This window comes from Thalia democratica, chromosome 2, assembly GCF_965202585.1.
Source record: "Thalia democratica chromosome 2, ktThaDemo2.hap1.1, whole genome shotgun sequence".
Taxonomy (NCBI): Eukaryota; Metazoa; Chordata; class Thaliacea; order Salpida; family Salpidae; genus Thalia; species Thalia democratica.
In genome coordinates, this window is record NC_139166.1 from 37,158,560 (window position 1) to 37,181,210 (window position 22,651).

Genomic DNA, 22,651 nt, shown 5'->3' on the forward strand with positions numbered 1-22,651 from the left:
CCCCTAACCCTTAACCTCAAAAACTTATTTTTTCTTCCTTTTTGTATTCTATTAATCTATCTTTTTTTCTTTTCTTTATCTACTATTTTTATTACTCTTGTGCAAAAATGACCCTTCGTGCAAAAGTGTAATCGTAGAAATAAGATCCTTCGTGCAAAATGTCTTCATACATATTTGACCAATTCCCATGTCGATTATACCCAGCTGCAATCAAAACACTGCATTTAAGGTTCATTAACTAGAGGATTTTTAGTAGCTTATAATTCAACATCGAATAAGTGTACAAAACCTGAATTGTATAGGAATAAAAAAGTTATTAAAGACTAAACTAATACATATAAAATTATTGGTTTGTCATGAAACGAAGGAAGCAAAACTACTGTAAACCAATCAACATGTTTTAAATGTCAGAAATATGTGTCTCAAATAAATATTTGTAATCCTAAAATGAACACCAATTATAATTTGTGAAAGTACTGATACTGTGATTTTTTTATGCTTGATGGTTTACTTGTGTCTTTTCAGGGAACGTTTTCTTAACTTAGTGTAATTGTTTCTTTAAATTAAGGCATTTTTTACTAAAAATAACTATTGCTGTTTTCAAAAAATTGGATCCGGTCGGAACCGAATCTATTTTTGAAATTGGGAAACTGTTTATAATTTAAACTACATATATATTTCTTATAAGCATATATTAACATTTCATTTTACATTTTCTTAATTTTAATTCGTTATACAGTAGTTTTTTGTTTACAGTTATTTTTATAACTGGATAACTGGTTGTCTGTAGCGGAGTATAAAAATTGCAAAATATCTTTAATAAGTTTTAACATCATATAAATGAAGTGAAATTAAAAACTATTGGGATATAATTATAACAAATGTTAATTTAAACAAGAACAAGTTTAATGAATTACTAGAAAGAATTATTTGTTTTGTCTTTTTTATATAAAAATGCTTAAATTTGATAGTTTTAGTTCTAAACTAAACAATAATAGTTCTCAAATTTGTATAAAAACAAACAGAAAAAGTTTTGAATTTATTTAATCAGGTTTTATTTAAGTAAACAAAACTACAAAACATTATTTTGCCCTTAAATTATATATTATATTGTAACTTGTTTTAAATTAAACAATTTAAAGTTCTCGATCTACTATATGCAAATATAGGAGTGAAACATTGTTTTGTTAGTAATAAACTGTTAAAATAAATATTAGTTAAATTATATATAGAATCTTATATAAAATAATAATTTAATTTTAATTTCATTTCATTTACGAATGAATAGCTCTGAATGAAATATTGTTTTGAAACTAGAATTTAATTAAATTTTGAAAAAGTAAATGTTTTAAAAAATAAAGGCTTTCAGATTTTAAATTAGTAAACTGTGATCAGGTTAATTAAAGTTAGTACAAAACTATAAAATTATCTAACAAAGTGTAGTTATTATTTACCTACTTAAAGTTTTTGACTTTAACTAGAAACTTCGTATGATTTTAAACTATATGTTTATAACAGAGTCCAATAAAATTAATTCGGTTAATTTTATTGAAAATAATTAAACACTATAAAATTATAAATATGATTAGAAGAATTAATAATTATATGATTATAACAGAAAACAATTTAACATAGACATTTCAAATACAGATTATGTATATAGATTAAGTTATTAGATAGTATTTGTAAATATAAAAACGATTACTTAAACTTTTTTAAGCAAGAGTAGCCATATTGACCGACTTTGTAACCGGCTAACAGACATGAATACTTCACAGCTTCTCTTATATCTATTTCACTTGATGATGAAAATACACGAGGATACAAATAATTGATTAAAGCACCATTGAAAGTATCACCTGCTCCTAATGTGTCACGTACAACACCATTTGGTGGTGGAAAAGCTGAAACCATAGAAACAATATTATTATCAACTTTTGAAGTTCCACAAGCTGCACCATCACTGCCCCAAGCACAAACAATATGACACCTTTAAGTAAAAAATTACGTGAATACTTTTAATATGTAAAATTTATTAATTGAATATAACGTTTTCTAAAAGTTTTTATTTAAGCAACTACATTTTAAAACTTTTTTATAATCACAATTAATCATATATCGTTATTTATAATTTTCTTTGTTAGAGCGTATATCAATAATTAGAAAACTAATTTTTTCATAATGAGTGTGTAAATCATTATTTTACAATTAAACCTTACAGTTCCGTAACAATTATAAATAGATCAGTTTACTTGTTATTTTAAGAATAATTTTTAACAAGTACACATTAGAAAGTTATGCATTTAAATTTTGATTGAACACACCATAGAAACATAGGAAAATAATCTATTTTTAATATTTTTTCTCCCACAAGCTTTTAAAAAGTGGTGATAAACATTATCAAGTATGATAATGAGTGAGTTTTTTAAGTTATGTTTTTTTAAACACAATATTTAATTGTCACTTTCTAATAAACTTACTTTTGGCGTGCGTGCTTTAGGAAAGACTTAACACACTGAGTAGGTGTATCAAATCCTTTACTTTTTGCGTACTCTTCACTGACTATGACCTTTAATTAATTTTAATAATTGTCGTCTAATACTAATTCTAATAATAATCCAGAAACAATGCTTGAAAAATAGACAAAAATTATAACTCTAAAAATCAATTTTCAATATTTTGTTGTTATATGTGCACCAAAAATATGTTTAATATATAATAAAAATATGTAAAATGTTATCAACTTTTTTTATACCTATAAAATTTATAATTATTTCATATTCAAAACTAATTTGCTAGTAGTGTATTACCGTTTTTATAATTTCAAAAAACTTTATGAGCTATAAGCGATTAAATTAAAAGAGTTAATAGGTTATTTATGGAACTATCTGTATAAGTAACTACCTAGTTTAACTATGTTTTGTATTACAGACTTTACCATTCTTGTAATTAGTTTGTGAATAAACTCAACCAAGAAAGATATATTTATTTATGATAAAGTCAAGCTGAATTAAATCAACGATGCCTGTGATTAAATGCCCTCTTGAGAGTTGCACATATGAAACACCAGACGTCGATTCTTCTGTAGTTGCCTCTTTGCTTATCATTCACAACAATGTTCACATTAGTGCAAATTCTTTAAAACCAAAGCCTCCAAAGATGGACCGTCCTCGAATAGGGACAGACTGCAATGAAGAGGGTTGGAACATATTTGTACAAAAGTGGACTATTTTTAAAGATAGCATAGAGATGACAGATGTAGAAAAATGCCGTCAACTGTACCAGTGCTGTGAGGAAGATCTAGGGGATGCTATTCTGAAGGGACATGAAGATGTAGTAAATTTAAGTGAGCAAGAGCTTTTAAGGAGGGTCAAGCAGCTTGCAGTTATTCCTGTTTCAGTTGTTGTACGACGATCAGACTTTCTTAGTGCAAGACAGGATTTGACTGAAAATACTAGATCATTTGCTGCCCGTTTAAAGGGAAAAGCCAGTACATGCTCGTACACATGTAAATGCCCAAAGGATGGCTGTAATAAAATGATAGATTTTACAGACATAATCCTAAAAGATGTCATGGTAACAGGTTTAGTGGATGAGGATATCCGTTAAGTGGTGCTAGGATGGGAAAATCTAGATGAAAGAAATGTCAATGAGACAATCCGTTTTATTGAAGGAAAAGAGATGGCACGTGATGCAATGTCGAAACCTGCTGTTACAGCCTCAGTTTTCTCATACCAATCCTCAAAGAAAACCACACAAAAACCAAGTGGTAAAATAACTTGTGGCATATGTAATAAATCAACTGATAAACTTGTTTGGAGCAGTAAAAGTATGAGGTATATTGAGTGTTTTGCCTGCAAACAATGCTGGATAAAGTCCCGTAAAAAAGTTTATCAAAGTCACCAAAATTATGCTGATGAGTAAAATGCACTTGTAGTTGGTGGATTGTATACACAAAACTTTGATAACTTTTGCAGCCAAGGTCGTAGGAAAAATATGTTCGAGCGTAAAAAGAAGAAAAAGGAGGTACAGGGACAGAAAAATGTATTTCTACACACTGGATGGCGACGAAAACCGCAAAAATCCCAAAGCAATCCTCACCTACCTCCAAATGATAAGAAGTCATTACCTTACGTCAGAAAGAAAGTTATGACTTACAATAAACCGCAGATCTCAAAAATTTGGCGTGAAATTTGGAATAAAAAGAAAGAATCTCTCAGTATTCGTTTTGTTAAGTCTCTGGAAAATAAAGTGAGAACACAAAATCTTTGCCACCTTTGAATTGCGGTGATCATGTCGTGATACTAAATCAAACAGGTAACTTTCCTAGCAAGTGGGGGAAAAGTGGAGTGGTGGTGGAAGTGATGGACTGTCATCAATGTGTTGTCAAAACTGATGGATCAGGTCGCTTAACTGTTCAAAATCGTAAGTTTCTAAGAAGATTTACAAATGTTTGCAAATGTCTAAGTAGTATCCCTTATCTGAGAAAAGCAAACATACCACTGTAAAAGTTTGTCTTTTCTGGTAAATTTGAAAAAAAAGATGTCAAGAAAAATTTTGATGTTCTGTGTTTCCAGAAGGAAGATTCTTTTTGAATAAGCATTGTGTAATTTCCCTCTGTACTAATGGTTTTCTTCAAAATTGATGTTGAACTGGAATGGCTCGGATTTGCTTTTATCTATATTTTCTTGACTTATATTTTATACAGAAAAGCAAACAGACCACCAAAGTTTACTTGCAAACAATAATGTGTCTGGGATGAGTGTGTGAAATTATCGGATTATTTGCAGCGTTTCCGTGTAAGACTTTATGATGCTTTTAAAAAGCTTCGTGACACCGATGTTGCTGATATTCATTTATTGTCAAGTTGGAATGTTCACTGTAAATTAATGTTTTATGGTCTAACTAATGAATGAGTTTCAGTCTAATGGTGACGTCATAAAGTTTGTAGTTGACTTTGCAGCAGACTTGTCTAACAGCCATCTGTTCAAAGTTATCTTGGATGAGGACACAAGGATTGACTTTCGAAAATTCGAACTATTAGTTGGTATTGAGTATTTGGAAAATAAGTGTAGCAGTATTTCCTCAATGTTTAATGCCATCAGTAATGCACATTCTACTTTGTTTGAAGTCAAAATTATGATAAAGATGTTTATCGGCAAATTAAGTCAAGTTTCAAGTTAATTTGATGAGTGGCGTGTGGTTTCGTTCTTCAAAGCTGAAAAGTTCAAATCGGTAAAGCAATTAAGTTTTTGAATGCTTGTATTCAGTAAAGTGAAGAAAAGTAAAGATTAAGTCTCAAATTTTTGTTACTGTTTGTTTGTTTAAGTTGTAGTTTGTTTTAACAAATCATTTAATAGTGAACTAAGCTAATCGTAATTTTTTTAATTTTTTTGTCCTCTTGAGTTTAATTTCGTTGAATTTTAGACCTGAAAAATGTGTTTAAGTTGAAACAAATTGTTTTAAAATAATTTTGTTTCGCTAGGTGATATTAACGTTTTATCTCCTTCGTAGATAAAATCTGGGGGGAGATGTATAAGTATTTACCTAGTTTAACTATGTTTTGTATTACAGACTTTACCATTCTTGTAATTAGTTTGTGAATAAACTCAACCAAGAAAGATATATTTATTTACTATCTAAGTAAAACAAACAAAAAAGGCGAAAAAAGACTATTTATGAAAAATCTAGCTCCTCCTTCAGTTTTGAGCAAGTGTTTTAAAACTTTCTCAGTCTAATCTTAACTAAACTTTGATCAACTTGTAGGAATGAATTTTATTTTTATTTTTTTATGAAATTATTCATGTTAACAAAGAAAATCAAAAAAAATTTATATTGAAGTTTTTCAATAATCTGCTTCCAATAAGTTGTTTTTGAAGTTTTCTGTTTTTTAATAAAGGGGAGGATTTAAAATGTTATCCGAATTTGTAGCACAACTAGTGGCAAAACATTTAACTGCTTTATATACTAGCGAACTTTTTACTATAATTTAAGTATTAGTTAATTATTGTCATCTAGATCAGAGATTTTTAACCTTTTTAAAGGTTGTGCACACTAAGTTAATGGAAAATAAGTTATGTGGAAAATTGACAATAAAAATTAAAAAAAAAATTTCAATGTCTTTATTTATAAATAACCTGTTAAGAATTACGATCTGTATCTTGTAGAAATTGACAAAATAAACGTCACTTAAAAGTTACTTTTTACCTTACTTAATTTTCAATGTACAATAATATAAGTTCTATTTACGCTACTGCGCACAGCTGTACACCATTAAGACCAATAATCGGTATATTGAAATTAATATATTTAGCTTTATTTTTTTAAACCAAAAAGAATTATTTAAAACAATACTGCTCAACATTAAAACTAGTAATAATTTAATTTAAATAATGTTTTAACTAACTAAATTTGCATAAGGAATTGAGGAAGTAAGAAAGGAGCGTATTGGCTTTTCGTATTCAACAGATACGTAAACTTGTTGATCATTGGTTTTATTATATTCACATACAATTTCCATCATTTGTTGAACAGATTCAGTTCGTCCCTTTTAAAATAAACATTACATTATATTATTAAAAATCAAATACTTTATAATAAACACAGAACAATTAAGACTCAAGCTTTATAAATAAAAAATTATTAAGTATTTTTACTGATAATAAAAGTCCGTTTATTGCGTAATTAAGTTTATGAAGCCTAAAACAATAAAACACACATAAATATTGAAGTGATTAGTTTTATGAATTCCAATTAAAGTGTTAATTAGTGAAAAAGAAAAAAATTATCATATACTGATTTAGTTATTACCATTTAATATATGTTTTAAGAATTAATTTAAAAAGTTCGCGGTTAAATAAAAAAATGTTTAGAACAGGTTTATCATTATAAAATTAACTAACTTTAAAGTGAAGGTGTAAGGAATAACTTAAATTTGAATTGGTAACATATCGATAACTTTTTAAACTATTAAAATGTCATAAAAAAATATAAACATGTTATTATAAGTGATAAAAGTTTTAAAAATTAACAATATTAGAATATTCTAAAGTATTTACCTATCTTCAAGATGTTGATTTTATTTTAACATGATTAACCTATGCTTAACTGTTGCTAACTTAAATTATTTTAAATATTAAAATTACTTACTAAACATTTGTATAATATAACTATTTTACAACTTTTTCTAAGTTTTTTTTTTACTTTAGTTTATCTCATTAATTAATGTTTGTAAACTAAACTGTATATCAAGGACGTAGCTAGCTCAAAAAAGTTATGAATCTGCAAAAAAATAAAAAATCTGAAATGACGTGTGATAAGGTTCTAGTACGCGGGATCAGAGCAATTAAAACTACCTCTAATGTTATTGAGTTTAATATGAAAATATGCAGTTATGTTAATACTTCAAAAATAAATGGAATGTTGAACTATGAATGATAACTTTATACAAGGAAACTTATGTGTTTCCACTTGTGTAAACCCATAAAACTTACATCGAAAATAAGTATAAGAAAGTATAAATCAAAAACAGTTATATTGTTAACTGTAAAACTTTCGGAAATTTTGAGGAATTTTTCAAAGTCGAAAATTTAACTTAGTCAATAGAAACAACATTAAACTGTACAAATTTTTGAAACATAAACTTGTACGATTTCGATTTTTGAAGAAAAATTCACAGATTTTATTAGAACCAATTGAGCAATGCATAGCTTTTTGATAAATAAAATCTATATAAGCTAAATGTATACAGTTTAAAAGTATTTAATTCGTTCAATTTGTACGACACTAAAAGTGCTAAAGAGTACATAAATGTCAAAATTATCTCTCAGGAGTGCAAAACTAAGTATAAATGAATACTAAAAGCTAAGAAAGCAGGGCCTTAATGAAGTGAAGAAATGAAACATAAGTGTTTTTTTTTTCGCACAAAAGTATACGGTTCTGCAAATCTGCAGAAACGTACCAAGCTACGTGCCTGCTGTATATGAATATTGGTTAGGTGTCAAACATGCACAAAGGGACACTTTTGAACGAAGACATTTTTGCATGAGGGGTCACTTTTGCCTGGGTTGAAAATTTTTTTTTTTTTCTTTTAAAAAATTTTTTTTTTTTTGCTATAACTGTTAGTTACCCCTAACCCTTATTCTCGGTGATAGCTTTTTTTTTTTCTTTTTCGTCGATATGTTTGTTTTTTTGTTTTTTTTTATTATTAATTATCATTACTTATTTTTCTTTGTTTTTTACTATCACTGTTACCCTTAACCTTAACCCTACCTGGTCAGTAACTTTTTTTTTATTATTATTAATAAGTTTATTTATCATAAAAACAAATTATACAGTAATCTTCCTTTATTGTACCAACATATGTTTCTGTGTGTTAACGAATCAACACACTTCAACTGGGTTCTGTAAAATAATAAATACTGTAATGAAAGAATAGAAGCTAAAGTAGGTGTAAACATGTGTTCATTAAAATTAAAATAAAATAATTTCTACATATTTTTAGAGGTTAATAGTTATAATAGGTAAAATACTTAATGTTAAATCCGACTGTTATAAAACTATATAATATTATTTTATTTTAATTTTAATGAACACATGCATGCACCTACTTTAGCTTCTATTCTTTCATTACAGCATTTATTTTTTTACAGAAACCAGTTGAAGTTTGTTAATTCGTTAACACACAGAAACATATGTTGGTAAAATAAAGGAAGATTGATGTATAATTTGTTTTTATTTATATTCCAGTGGACTTATTTCACTAGGATCTTTTGTTAGCAAACGATTAAATCTATATTTTGAATAGTTAGGTCTCTAATATAATCTTTTTAAATGCATTTTTTCCACTCAGTAGAAATAATCTATATCTCTATTAATTATTACCTTTTTACTAGTAATAGCAAATTAAGTTATCGAAATGTGTACATATATTAACATACTTCAAAGTGAATCCAGCTGTATTTCTCTAAAATAATCGTATTGAAATCATCAATGTTAACTTCAGTTGCAGCACTAAAAGAGTTATTAATAAAGTTATTTTTATTTGTAGTACTTTAACTATTTGTTTATTTAAATTAAACTTCGAAATAATTTTTTTATCACACATATATACTTATCACATTTAAAGTGTAATAAATAACTAAACAAAAAATGCGGTTTGTAATATACGGAAATGTATTAGTTTATATCACTTTCTTTTAGTTTGCATTAAAAAACAATCATCAAACAAATGTTTAGTATTATTGGAAATACTATCAAGAATTATAACCAAAAAAATATTAACAAAGCTTTCAAAACTTCGCAGCTTTAAAAAAATATCAAGAGAGGAAAATCTTTTTTTTTAATTAGCATTAAATAAAAGCAAGATAATGCCTTTGGTTAAACAATCAAAGTTTTTAGCAATAACTACTACAGTGTTTTAATGAAAACTTAAACTATAAAAAATTGAACAAGCTAAAAACAACTTATAACCAACACTTGCACAATATATTGTAATATGGCCCAATCATTTTACACAGAGAAATATATGTGAGTTTAAAAAAAAGTACTGTGCAAATTGTTTCTATTTTATTAATATTTATTTATGTTAGTGTTCAGTGTAAAAAATAATGAAAGTTTATAAAACAATTAAATATTATTAAGAAAAAAAAAAAAAGTTTACAAGAGTAAAAAAAAATTCTAGCAACTTTAAAGTCTTAGTAGGAGACTAATAAACAACAAATTATTCAAAAGGTTTATTGCAATAATTATTATACCTAAAGGTGTTATCAAGCTGTAAACTCTGAAATTTGAATAGTAATTGTTATGTATTGTTAAGTTACAATAAAACTACTTGTAAACTACTGATAACTAAATAAATATATTGTACAGGAATCTAATTTTTGTAAGCAACAATACGTTTATAAGTCTAATCTTTATAAGTTGTTATAGATTAAATTTGAATTTTGTCGCTTATTTTTTATTTTTATTGTTGCTTATCTTAGTTAAATTACTGATCAACTGTTTTATATATGTATTTATGAATTGTAAATGTCTAATTAATTAATTTTTGCTCAATTATGCTAATTAGAGTTAATTGATTTTTCTGATGTAACCTCTGACTATTTATTTACTCAAAATTTAATCTTAAAATTAGTTGCTAACAAAAGTAGTTGAAAAGCGTTAGCCGAAATCGATTTTATTTGTTGTTTGCTTTAATAAAGATGTTTCAGAATGAATATTGTCTTAGATTCCTGTACAATATATGTAGTACTAAAAAGTTATTTAAATAAATATATATATACAAAAAGTTTTAGTAATGATAAAAAAAACAACTAATGTTCGATTTGTTTACTATAGTTTCTACGCTTCACGATTCACGTTTTACACGTTTCATCAGAACAATAAAGTTAACAGCAAATTTTTTAAAGAATCACAAAAATACACATTATAACGTGTAAAATAGATTGAATAATTTGAGGTAGCTAATCTTAAAAACAACTTCTGTACAAGTTAATTAATATTTTGCTTTGTCTTGTTTGTTCTTATTTTTAGTTTTCTTGTGTTGCTGTTTTGGCTATGTTTTAAATTTTTTGTTTTTTTTAAATACATATTTTGGTTGTGAAGACAGGTTTGCTGTTTTTCTCTCTTTTATTTAGTATAGATTCTTTTTTCATTTTCGTATTTTTTAAACTACATAATTTACATGTTTTGTTGTTTTTTGGTTTTGTTTGAGTTCTGCACAGTATTTCCCATTTTAAATTATAGTTTTTGTTTGCGTCTTTTAGTTCCCATATGTAGTTTGATAACTCAGTACTATGTCTTTTTAATTTATTATCAAAGCTTGCCTTATGATAACTGTATCTATTTTTGTATGTTGTGCTTGTTGAACCCACATAAAGTTTTGTTATGTTATTTGTTTTTAATGTAGCTCAGTAAATTAGGTTGCTTGCTAGGTAGTTATTGTTTAAAGGGCATTTTTCGTTTCTGCATTTGCAGGTTTTTTCTTGCTGTTTGAGGTTTAGGTTGTTTAATATTTTGTTATTAGTTTAAGAATTTTGTTTTGAAATTTCCATGCAGCTATAGAAAATTTCAAAAGTGTTCCTGTTAATAATTTTGTGATATAGGTGGTTTGCGTACGAGTGAGTTTACTAAATTTAAGAACTCCTTGCCTATTTAGTGGCTACATTTAAGGAAAAATGCGGGTTAAAATAAATAAATACGTTGTAAAACACAGGCCAACCAAGAACTTTTTGTACCATATCCAGCCCTAAAAAGTTGTTTCTGGCCTATGGACTAGAAAAGTTTCTCTTTTTTATTCTTTGTAAAAAACAAATAAGAAATTTAATTTAAATTGTATTTTTATATTAGACCTCTTTCAATTTTTAAATTAACTGACTCTAGTTCTGACTGGATCTTGCTTGGAAAATAAAATAAGGTTGCGATCAAATCCTAATTTATTGACTTAGTAGATCACTAAAAAGAACTAATTATCATGAAGAAGAAAAAGCATAACTTAGAAAAATTGTCTTTATGTCATAAAATATAGCGTGAAACTAAGGATTAAAATACAAAACAGCCAGAGTTTTGCAAAATAAAAACTTCAACAAGCCTAAGTATTCTAAATAACATTTAAAAACTTTAAAAACTGTTCTAAATTAATTATCTATTTTAGGCAAACTTTGCAATTTTTTTAAAAAGAATCTGTTCTAAATTATCTTTTCTAAAAGTTTAAACTAGCCTGAGTAATTAGCAACTATGAAACAAGGTAAGATTTATTAGAAAACTGTACAAAACAGATATATATTTTGGTTAATAAAACTTACTTAAAATTAACAAAAACAATTTAATAAACCTGATTTAGGCAAAAACAATTCTAATACTAAAAGTGAGTGAGTCTGCAATTTTTAAAGATTTAAAAAAATCAAATTTTCTGATTAATGGTAGTCTTATTGAGTATTTTCTCAAATATTCATTGCTAAAAAAATAGTTTCATCTCTATAAGTGTTTCCTAAATTTAGTCATATGGTCACCTTAGGAGCCATTTTAAAAGTTAGGACGCCTTAGGGCCATAATTTGAAACTTATACTAGATATTCTAGAATTCATGATGATGAGCGAAAAGAATACTAAGTGGATCAAATTACTTAAACATTTGATAAGTCATGTCTATAAACAATTTAACTTAGAGATCATAGAGTAGTCGGTTACATGAGAATTCGGAAAATTCAAATTCTTGGAAAATATTTCAAAAGGCCTCAACTCAAAAAGTAATGTATATATGAACAAAACAAAAAATTACGTTTTTAGGTCTTAATAATACATACAAGCTATTTTTTATTTGGCAAAGAATTTTAAATATTTACAAAGGTAATTAAAAATTACTAACTATAAGTGTATTCTAATACTTATTTTAGCCATATCTAAAACTGTATTCAAAATTTTCAAAAAGAAAAAGATGTCTTGTAGGTATTAATAAGACCTAAATACGTATTTTTTTATTATATTCAAATATACATTACTTTTTGAGTTGTGGCCTTTTGCAAATTTTTCCAAGAATTTTAATTGTCGGAATTTGAATTGTCTGAATTTGAACTGTTGTGCACCCAGATAGTTAGAATCAGTGGCGTCTCGTGGTATTTTTCTTAGGTGGTGCAGAAAAAAAATCCGAGTTGCACGTGCTTTAATTGCCCCTGCTCGAGTTGTTCCTGCTTGAGTTGCCTCTGCTTGAGTTGCCTCTGCTCGAGTTGCCTCTGCTCGAGTTGCCTCTGCTCGAGTTGCCTCTGATGGAGTTGCCTCTGCTCGAGTTGCCTCTGCTCGAGTTGCCTCTGCTCGAGTTGCTTCTGCTCGAGTTGCTTCTGCTCGAGTTGCTTCTGCTCGAGTTGCCTATACTCGAATCGCCTCGTCTCGAGTTGCCTATACTCGAATCGCCTCGTCTCGAGTTGCCTATGCTCGAATTGCCTCTGCTCAAATTGCTTCTGCTCGAGTTGTCTCTGTTCTGCTCAGCTTTGTTTTCATTTTTGTTTGCAACCGCTTGTGGAATGATACTAAAACCTGTATAGTTTTAGAAAATTTTCAACATAGCTTACTTACCGCAAGATATTGATTTTGCGGTGATTCTTGAAGAAATTTTGCCATTTTGAGTTCATTTACGGCAGTCAGCTAAGAGTTTGCAGCAGTGAAGTGAGCAAAATGGTCTAAGTCTAAATTGGAGTTTTATACGAGATTTTGTTCTAAAAATAACTTAAACGTTATAGATACTTATTTTTTTCTTACAAAAGTTTAAGGTGGTGGAATTGCGGCAGTGCAACACCTCACGGGACGCCCCTGGTTAGATTTTTTTTACAAAAATTAACATTAGCTTTATTATAAAACTAAAGAGGATGAAACAGATAGCTCAACTAGTTTTTGAAATATAAAAACTTATTTAAGAATTTTGGTAAACAAACTTATACACTACCCAACATTTCTTTATTTCAACTTTCTTAGAAATTTAAAAATTTATCATTTATTCCTACTTTTATTTTTCAAGCTAAGAACTTCAAGTTTTTATGAAATATTTTTTAATAGTTTTAAAACAATACAAGATGTTTTAAAAGATATCAATAATAGTTTAAATAAAAACAACTATTCAAAATATAAATTCAATCGTCTGTTAACAAAAGGTTCTAGTGAAACAAGTTCACTGAAATATATAATAATAAAAAATATACAGTTTCCTTCTTTTATTACACTAACACATGTTTCTGTGTGGGGGGGTAGGCCATGTTTTTTACAAGTTGATCTTATTTTATAGAGTTTTTACTAAGCTTCAAGTTGCTTTTTACCGTTTTTAAAAATTCGAATTAGTTTTTGAGATATGACCGGCCAAAGTCGGGCCGCATAACAGGTTCCTTATGGGGAAGGAAAAACTAAAACGGCGAAAAAAGACTAATGCATTCAAAATCTATCTCCTCCTTCATTTTTTAAGCAATCTTCTTCAAACTTTCACAGTCTATTCTTTATACAATAACAAAAAAACGTTATTTGTGACTTTAAAAAATTTCAAGTAAAAATACCTTTTTTTTGAAAAAAATAAAAAAAATTTGATAAAAAATCTTTTTTTTATTTTTATTTTTGTCATAAAATTTTTATTTTTTTAAATTATTAAAATTCACAAATAACGTTTTTTTCTCATAATGTAAGTAACATTTTCTGAAAATTTGAAGAAGATTGCTTGAAAAAAGAAGGAGAAGATAGATTTTAAAGCCGTTTTTAAAAACTCGAGAAAAACGGCTTTAAAGTTACCCTTTATATACCCTTTATATAACCGGTCATAAAAAAAAATTACTTGATATTTTTAAAATCTAAAAAAAGCATCTGAAAGATTCTGAAATTTACTATAATATAAGTCTATATGTTATTTTTGGTCAAAAAATGGCTTCTACCCCCCCTATGGCCTTAACGAATCAACACACTTCAACGGAGCTCTGTAAAAAAAATAAATACTGTAAGGAAAGAATAGAAGCTAAAGTAGGTGTATAGATGTGTCTATTAAAAATAAAATTAATTGCTATAGATTTTTATATATCAATGGTTAAAAATAGATAAAACACTTAATGTTAAATCTGACTGTTATAAAGCTATATAATATTTGTAATTATTAAGTAATTTCAATGATTAGTAACCAGTAAATATCTAGAATTAGTACTTTAGTACTTCCTTCACTTTCATGTAAGTAGTTTATATTATGATTTGTTATTTTATTTTGTATTTTTACTTTAATTTATTTAATTTAGACTTACTAAATACAAATTTTAAATATTTTTCTAACAGTCGAATTTTTAAGTATTTTATCTATTAACCTATAAAACTCTAAAGCAATTTTTTTTATTTTTAATGGACACATGTTATGCATATACCTACTTAAGCTTCTAAACTTTTCTTACAGTATTTATTTTTTTTACACAGCTCTGTTGAAGCGTGTTGATTCGTTAACACACAGAAACATATGTTAGTGCAATAAAAGAAGGATACTGTATAATTTGTTATTATTATTATTATAAATAAATTATAAATGTATGTGTAAAAATTTGGAGGTCAAAATCATTTAATAACAAAATAGTGTATATTTTGAAGTACTGTATTACATTGGTTATAAAATCAATGAGAAAAAAAAATTATCTAAATAGTTGTTTTTGTCTTTTTAGTTTTCAAATCTATACAGTTTTTTTTTAATTAACCAACTTGTATAGTTATATAAAGAGTTTTATTTTAAACTATTTGAGCTGTATAATTATCTAGTATTTGAGGTAACTTATAAAATAATACTAGCATGTAGAAAATAATTAAGATTCTCCGCTTTATCCTGGACAAGACGTTAAAAGATATCCGTGGTGTGCGACTTGATAACTGAAAGGTTCTTCGTGCACCAGGTCCTTAAACCAAAAAATTTGAGTATCACTTTTTGGTGTTCAATAAACTATAACTTTGTTGTAAACCTCAAAACTAATTTACCTAGTGTCTATATTCAGAACTATTTAACCTAGAACTCTAATGATCCAAAAAATTGGTTTTTGGCTTGGCTGTGATAAAATTATAGATCTATTTCAAGCAATCTCTACAGACTTAATAATTCTTATAAACCACAAAAATAGCTTTGCAAAAATTGGTAATTGAAATGGTTACTCTTGAAAAGGGGTTTTACTTACTTTTTTCTTGATTCACCATTTTTGCAAAGCTATTTTAGGTTTTTGCAAGAATTTTTATGTATGTAGAGATCGCTTAAAACAGGGTAGCCACTCGTTTTTTCAAAATTTTTTTCATGTTTTCAAAATTTTCTCCAGGTTTTTATTAGTACACATTTTTGGGTCTATTTTTAGTTTAAAGTTGATTTTAAGGTAAAAAAATGTATTAAATAGTATAAAAACATTGAAAAGATACTGTAAAGCTACTTTAAATGTGTTTTTAAATAAAAAATGTTTGATGATGACCAAAAAAAATTATCTATTTGATAATTTTTTTGTATCATATCAAAAATTTTCTACTTAACATGTAAAAATAGTTTAAAATTCCAGGCATTTCCAGTTTTTTTAGTGATTTTTGTTCAAAATCCCAGGATTTTTTTTGCTTTAATTGTCAAATTTCAGGTTTTTCTAGGTTTCTAGATAAAGTGGCAACCCTGTTAAAATCGATTTAAGTCAAAACTATTTGTTTATCGTTAGATTTTCCAAAAAAACTGAAAAAAAGCCATAATGTACCACTTTTTCTATGGGCTACAGCACCATTTATACCAACCCAATATAAAAATAAAATAATAGTTCACAAACTAGATACTCTAAGCTAAAAGATGAGGTATAAAACATTATTGTAGAAGTAGCGATAAGGATGTGGATGAGCGTCAAAGCTAAAGAACTTTAGTAAAAACCGTAAAAGTTGTACCGTAAATGGAATGACGCTCGTAAAACCAGTACCAAAACCAAACTATACAAAAATGTTTGTGTTTGATATTGAAAATTTCTGAAACTGTCCAGATAGGTGAGTGTCCTGATAAGTGAAGTTTGGATAAATGAATAATCACTGTACTTCAAAATTTACACTTTTTTGTTGTTAATTAATTTTTAACTTCTATTTTTTACATCATACATTTATAATTTTAACTATACTACTATTGATAGCTATTTAACATCTTGTATTGTTTGAAAATTGTTGAAAAGTGTTTCGTAATAACTTGAAGTTTTAGCTTAAATAAAATAAAAGTAGGAATAATTGATAGATTTTTAAGTTTTAAAGAAAGTTGACTACAATAAAATTGTTGTAACTAATACAAACTTTTAATTAAAGTTTAAATGAAAAAACCTTACAAAAAGTTTTAATTCAAACAAACCTTTTATTATTCATAATTGTCCTGGAACCATTTTTCATGTTAATTATTATATTTGATACTATCAGTTTTGAATCTTTAGACTTAATTACTAGACTCATTCCAACTCCATTATGCTTCATTTCATTATAGACAAATCTTTTTACAACGTTTACAGCATAAGTTATTTAAATAACATAAAACTGTTAAACTTATAAAGAAAATAGTTTCTTTTAATATAGATCTGTAATATCTGTCTTGAAATTTAAATAAACCATTTTTCAGTTAAAAACCTAATGAAAAGTAATAACTTATACTACAAAAAAACTTTACTGAAGGTTTTGTTTGTCAAACAGTGCACCTTCTTCATCTTCTTCCGGCAAATAGCCAAAAAAATCAACATTTTGACCTAGTATTGCAAGAACTCCAGCAGTATTTGCTGCATTTCCACCTTTTTGCATGTACATCTTTAAAGTTCTGCAAAGATTTAATCTATACAATTTTGGTTCTTTTTAAATAAAGACTTATTTAAGGCCAAGGGGGGGGGGGGGGTCCAGTATTGTTTTACAAAAATTAACTTTGGCTTATATATGAAAATTTAAATACAAATTACAAGCCTGTTTTTATAGAATTCAAAAATATCATTTAACTTTTGAGATATTTTATTTTTTGTAAAAAGTTTCCGATACAAACGTATGGACTGCAATTTTTTTTTCTCAGAAATTTAAAAATTCACTAAAAATCTATCTCCTCCTTCATTTTTCAAGCAATCTTCTTCAAATTTTCAGGAAATGTTTCTTATATTATACTTTAGAATATTATTAATGTAAAAAAATAAAAATTTTATCACAAGATTTAAAGAAAAAAGTGTTTTTTTTTTCAAAAAAAAAAAAATTTTTACAAATCTTTTTTTAATTCCAAAGTAACGTTTTTTGTTATTGTATAAAGATTAGACTGTGAAAGTTTGAGGAAGATTGCTTGAAAATGTAGGAGGAGATAGATTTTAAATAAAATAGTCTTTTTGTGCTGTTTTAGTTTTCCCTTTCCATAGGGAACCTATTATGTGGCCGACTTTGACTAGTCATATCTTAAAAAATAATTTGATTTTTTAAAACGATAAAAAGCATCTTCAAGCTTAGAAAAAACTCTTTAAAAGAAGATCAACTTGTAAAAAACATGGTTTACCCCCCCCCCCTCCTATGGCCTTAACTTGTATCCTGATAATAACTAAAATTAAAATAAACAATATTGAATAGTGAATACTATTTCATTGTATGTGTATTACATACTCATAAAAATTAAAAGATAAAAAAAATAGTTTGAAAATAAATTCTAGCTAACTTAATCAATTATATTATGCAATTTATAAATAATTAAGTTATCATTTTTTAAAAGTCAACACACAACTTTTTGTTATCATAACATTTCAATACTGATAGTAAATTTTTTTTTTAATTTTAAAAATATTTTAAATATGATAAATTCAATGATATGAAAAAAGCAAAGGAATAAAAGTAATTTTTTAATGATTTACTTTTGATCACAACCTTCTTCTGGAAAACCTTCTGATAATGTTACCATATCTAAACAAATCAATCCTACTGTAAGTATTCTTTTTTTCTCCATTACTTATTGTATGTACTTGAATAGCTTTTGTCAAAATTTCTGTTTTTTGGTAATATACTTTTATAAAAATTCATTGTTAAACTTTTATTGCATTACGCCGTTTCCCTGCAGAGCAGTTCATCAGACGCTAAAAAAAGCTGAAAACAAAAGTGTACAGGGCGATGAATTGGGAAATAAAAATATACACATAAAAGAAAAATAAAATTTACATTTAAAATATGAATTTTAATTAATACGTAGTTTACAAAAGTTAAATTTTAAAGTTAAATTAGTTTAAAATAAAATATAGGTAAGTTTAGTTTAAATAATTTATTAACTATAGATTTTGTATATTTTGATAATCTATTTACTAAGCATTTAATATATTAAGCTTTGGAAAAAATGTAAATACTAAGACTTATAGGGGATTTTTAGAAAACAGAAATAATATTTTTTTAAATAATACTGCTAATAAGAATTTCAAAGTTTTTTATTTAATCAGTAGTCCTTTAGATCAGTAACCTCTCCAAATCTAGCACTTGTTTGGTTACACACTCTTGATACCCATTTTAGAATTCTCAAAAAATAGAACAAAGAATAATAATTTTAAAAATATTTAGTGTTGTATAAACTTGACTTCTTGTGTTTTTTAATAATTAATTCTTATATAAAAGTTTTAAATGCTAACTTACCTCTCTATATCTTTATATTTCATAAAATTATGTTAGGTGTCTTAATCACCCTCCTTACCTTTCAAGTCTAATAAGGTACAATGTTCAATTCCTTACATGATTTTAGGCATAAAACTTTATTTGAACTTAATAAACTTTTACAAATTAAATAGTAAAATGTCGGTTTTACACCAAAAATCTATTATATGTATTTCCCCCCCTCCCCATTACAAATTCTTTTTTTTTTATCTTATTTAAACTTAAAGAAGTTTTTAGATAACATCTTTATGTACTGAAATCGCTATTTGTCCCTGCGTTGTGATAATAGTGAATAAGTTTACAACTTAAGTAGTTGTAAACACTGAGAAGTTTAAATTTATTAAAGCACTATGACGACCAATTTTTAATATTCTTGTTGTAGCAATGGTCAGTTATTGATGAACTCTGATTGATGACAGCACTTTCCACCTTTGAATTGAATTGAATCTCTGAGTGGAATTCAGTTAAGCGTTTGAACTTTTGTAAATTTGTTGCTTTAAAAGAAAGTACCAAATTATAGATTAAACTTTGTTGCTTATTAAAGAAAGTACCAAATTATTAAATTATTCTTTAGCTTTATAAACTTTTTGTACAATTTCACTTGAGTTAATAGGTATTTTTAAAATTACATTTGTTATTTAATATTGTATACTAAATTGTGCTGTGTAACTTATAACCAGGTTTTTAATTTGAGTTACTATTTAAGTGATTACTATACTATTAGAAATGATTAAGACTAAGAAGGGTTTAATACAACGGGGTTTAAGAACCATCAGTATCTGCTGACTTCATTTATACTATTTAACACAATTTATTACCTTAAACTTAGTTTTAAAATAAAAATAGGCCCTAAAAGGTGTAATTTTAAAAACCTGTAAGAAATTGTTAAAACCTGAAGAATATATGCCAAAAACATTTGGCAATCCTGAAATAAGTTTAAGGGGGTAAGTACAAATTAGCGTTTTTAAGAGTATTTCATTATACACAGTTGATTATGACGTCACTCCTCGTTATTTTTACTAAAAATCTATATTTGTAAAACAAAGGAGGTGTTCTAAATTATAACAATGAATATTAAAAGATTATTTAAAGAGTAAAATGAGTTATGAAGGGGGAATTCCAATATTTTAGTATTTTTACGGTATTTCATCTTATACAGTTGAAGCCAATACTCATTATCTTTTCTCAAAATCTATTTTCACTCACAAAAGGAGGTGTTCTAGGTTATGAGTACAAAATATTATAATGATATTTAAAGAGTAAAGTGAGCTTTGGAGGGGAAAGTTGAATATAGAATTCGTTTTTGAATTTGTGTCTATTTTGAGTAAAGTAAATTACTTCCGGGTTGTTGAAAGTACATCTTTTTTGATTACTTTTAGTACTAAATTAATCTTAAGTTAAAAAGGTGTTTTTTGATAGATTTAAGTGCATAGGGAGGTGAACACCTTTTTTTTGAAAGTTGATCTTATTGTTTCATATAGTTTTTACTAAGCTACAAGATGCATTTTACAGATCAGAAAAAATCAAAATAATTTTTGAAATATAGCCGGTCAAAGTCGGAAGCAACAATAGGATCCTTATGGGAGGAGCAAACTAAAACGGCAAAAATAGACTATTTAATTTAAAAACAGTATTATTTTTTATTTTTTTGTTACAAAATTTTTATTTTTTAATTTTTAAAAAACTCTTTTTTTTGACAAAATTTTCTAAATATATCACGGAACATTTCCTGAAAATTTGAGGTAGTTATCTCAAAAAACGTAGGAGGAGATAGATTGTGATTCCTAGTTATTTGCTGTTTTAGTTTGCGCCTCCCATAAGGATCCTATTGTTGCCTCAGACATTGACCGGCTATATCTCAAAAATTAATTTGATTTTTTCAAATCTGTAAAAAGCATTTTGTAGCTAAGTAATAACTATATAAAATAAGATCAAATTTCAAAAAAAAGGTGTTTACCCCCTCCCCCCTATCCCCTTAAACTACTACTCAAACAATACAATACTACTATTATTAGTACAGGCATCTTCAATTTGTTGATACTGATAGCCTCTCTAAAGTGTTTATTGCTTTAAACAAAAATAACTTTGGATATACATGAAAACTATTTCTAGCTTATCTTTGATGAACTTATTATGTGTATTTGGTTAATTTACAGTGTTTTTTTAATTAAAAGAATTTATGAAAAAGAAAACAACAAAGTCTAAAGTATATAAGTTAGGACTTAAACATACCAACAAAAACTTAAAATTAAACTTACCAACAAAAGGTAACAAATACACAAAAGCTTTAAAACCACACGGAGATACTAGATAACTTAAAAAAATATTTTAAACTTGTATGTCTTTATATTAGTTTAAATCCAAACTATTAACCATAATTAAATAAGAACATTAAACCTGACTAAAATTCTTTTTTGTTGTTGTAGTAATAAATCTAAGTCAATTTTAAAATTGACTTAAACCTGACTAAATGATACTTTATATGATATAGCTATTTTAAATAAACTAGGAACAACTAATACCATATACTTTAAATTTAAGATAGATTTATTATAGCCGCTATAAATACATTTGGCATAAAAGATTGCATCAGAAATTTTTATTTGCCTCTGCTCTTATTTTTCTCTTGCTCTTAGTTTTCTCTCTAATTAGTTGCATAAGTCAGAATTAAGTTCAGACATTCAAATTAATCGAAATGCAAGTAAAAAAATAGTTTTATTAGTTAAAATAATTTGTTCAAAAAATAATTTTCCAATTACTAATTAAAAAATTATATACTCTTGATTGAAGTCTAAAAATTGAAAAAATTATAATTTTCATTATATCAACATTTCAGAATTTTCAGGTTTTTGTCAAAATTTCCAAATTCCATGTTTTTTTTTGCCAACTACAGGACTGGTATTTGAGAAATTTCTTCCAGGTTTTCTGAATTTCTTTCTTGTTTTTGAAAGTAAATGTTTCATGGTCTATTTTTAGTTTAAAATTAGGTTTAAAGTGAAAAAACTGTGTAAAGTAGTATAACAACATAGAAAGGATATCTTAAAGTTTCTTTGAATGTGTTTTTTAATATAAAAAATATTGATAATGACAAAAAAAAATTATCTATATGATAGATTTTAGGATCAAATCAAAATTTTACTACAATGTACAAATATTTGAATATTCTATTTGAATAAGGTGTAATTTTATTAAATTAAAATGTCAATGCAAAAACCAACAACCTTGAAGAGTTTGGAGAAATTGATGGAGAAGTTGTTCATGGAGGTGAGGGCAGACTTTGCAAAAGGTATGGGGGGTCTTTCAAACGATATGAGGGAACTGAAGGAGGAGCTAATGATCCAGAAGAATAGAGTTGTTGAGCTTGAAAAGTCTGTGAAATTTATTAGTGGTGGTTTTGACAAGCTGGAGAAGGAAAACAAAGCCATGAAAAGTCAAATAGAAGTGCTAAAATCAGATAATGTAAAATTATCTGAGATTGCTAGTAAAGTTAAAGAAGGTGGTTAGTTGTCCCAAAAAGT

At 26.6% G+C, this 22,651-nt stretch overlaps 1 protein-coding gene across 1 annotated transcript; it reads right to left on the reverse strand.

Annotated features, from left to right (window-relative positions):
* Positions 1–1,365: 1,365 nt before the first annotated feature.
* LOC145849740 (ketohexokinase-like) lies at positions 1,366–22,597 on the reverse strand. The gene is made up of 8 exons (XM_082954785.1): positions 22,355–22,597; positions 18,353–18,483; positions 17,152–17,295; positions 16,843–16,977; positions 8,940–9,012; positions 6,407–6,547; positions 2,481–2,569; positions 1,366–1,990 (listed from the first exon to the last, which is right to left on the reverse strand). Exons 2-8 carry the CDS (start codon positions 18,442–18,444, stop codon positions 1,702–1,704), a joined length of 963 nt encoding a protein of 320 aa, XP_082810911.1. The 5' UTR covers positions 18,445–18,483; positions 22,355–22,597; the 3' UTR covers positions 1,366–1,701.
* Positions 22,598–22,651: the final 54 nt, after the last annotated feature.

Excerpts from the sequence above, each read along its gene's own strand:
- LOC145849740 (XM_082954785.1), bottom strand. The coding sequence starts at position 18,444 with ATGGAGAAAAAAAGAATACTTACAGTAGGATTGATTTGTTTAGATATG. Across the intron at positions 9,013-16,842 it reads ACAATTATGAATAATAAAAG|TGCTGCAACTGAAGTTAACA; the intron begins GTTTGTTTGAAT and ends TAACTCTTTTAG. Across the intron at positions 2,570-6,406 it reads CAATTCCTTATGCAAATTTA|GTCATAGTCAGTGAAGAGTA; the intron begins GTTAGTTAAAAC and ends AATTAATTAAAG.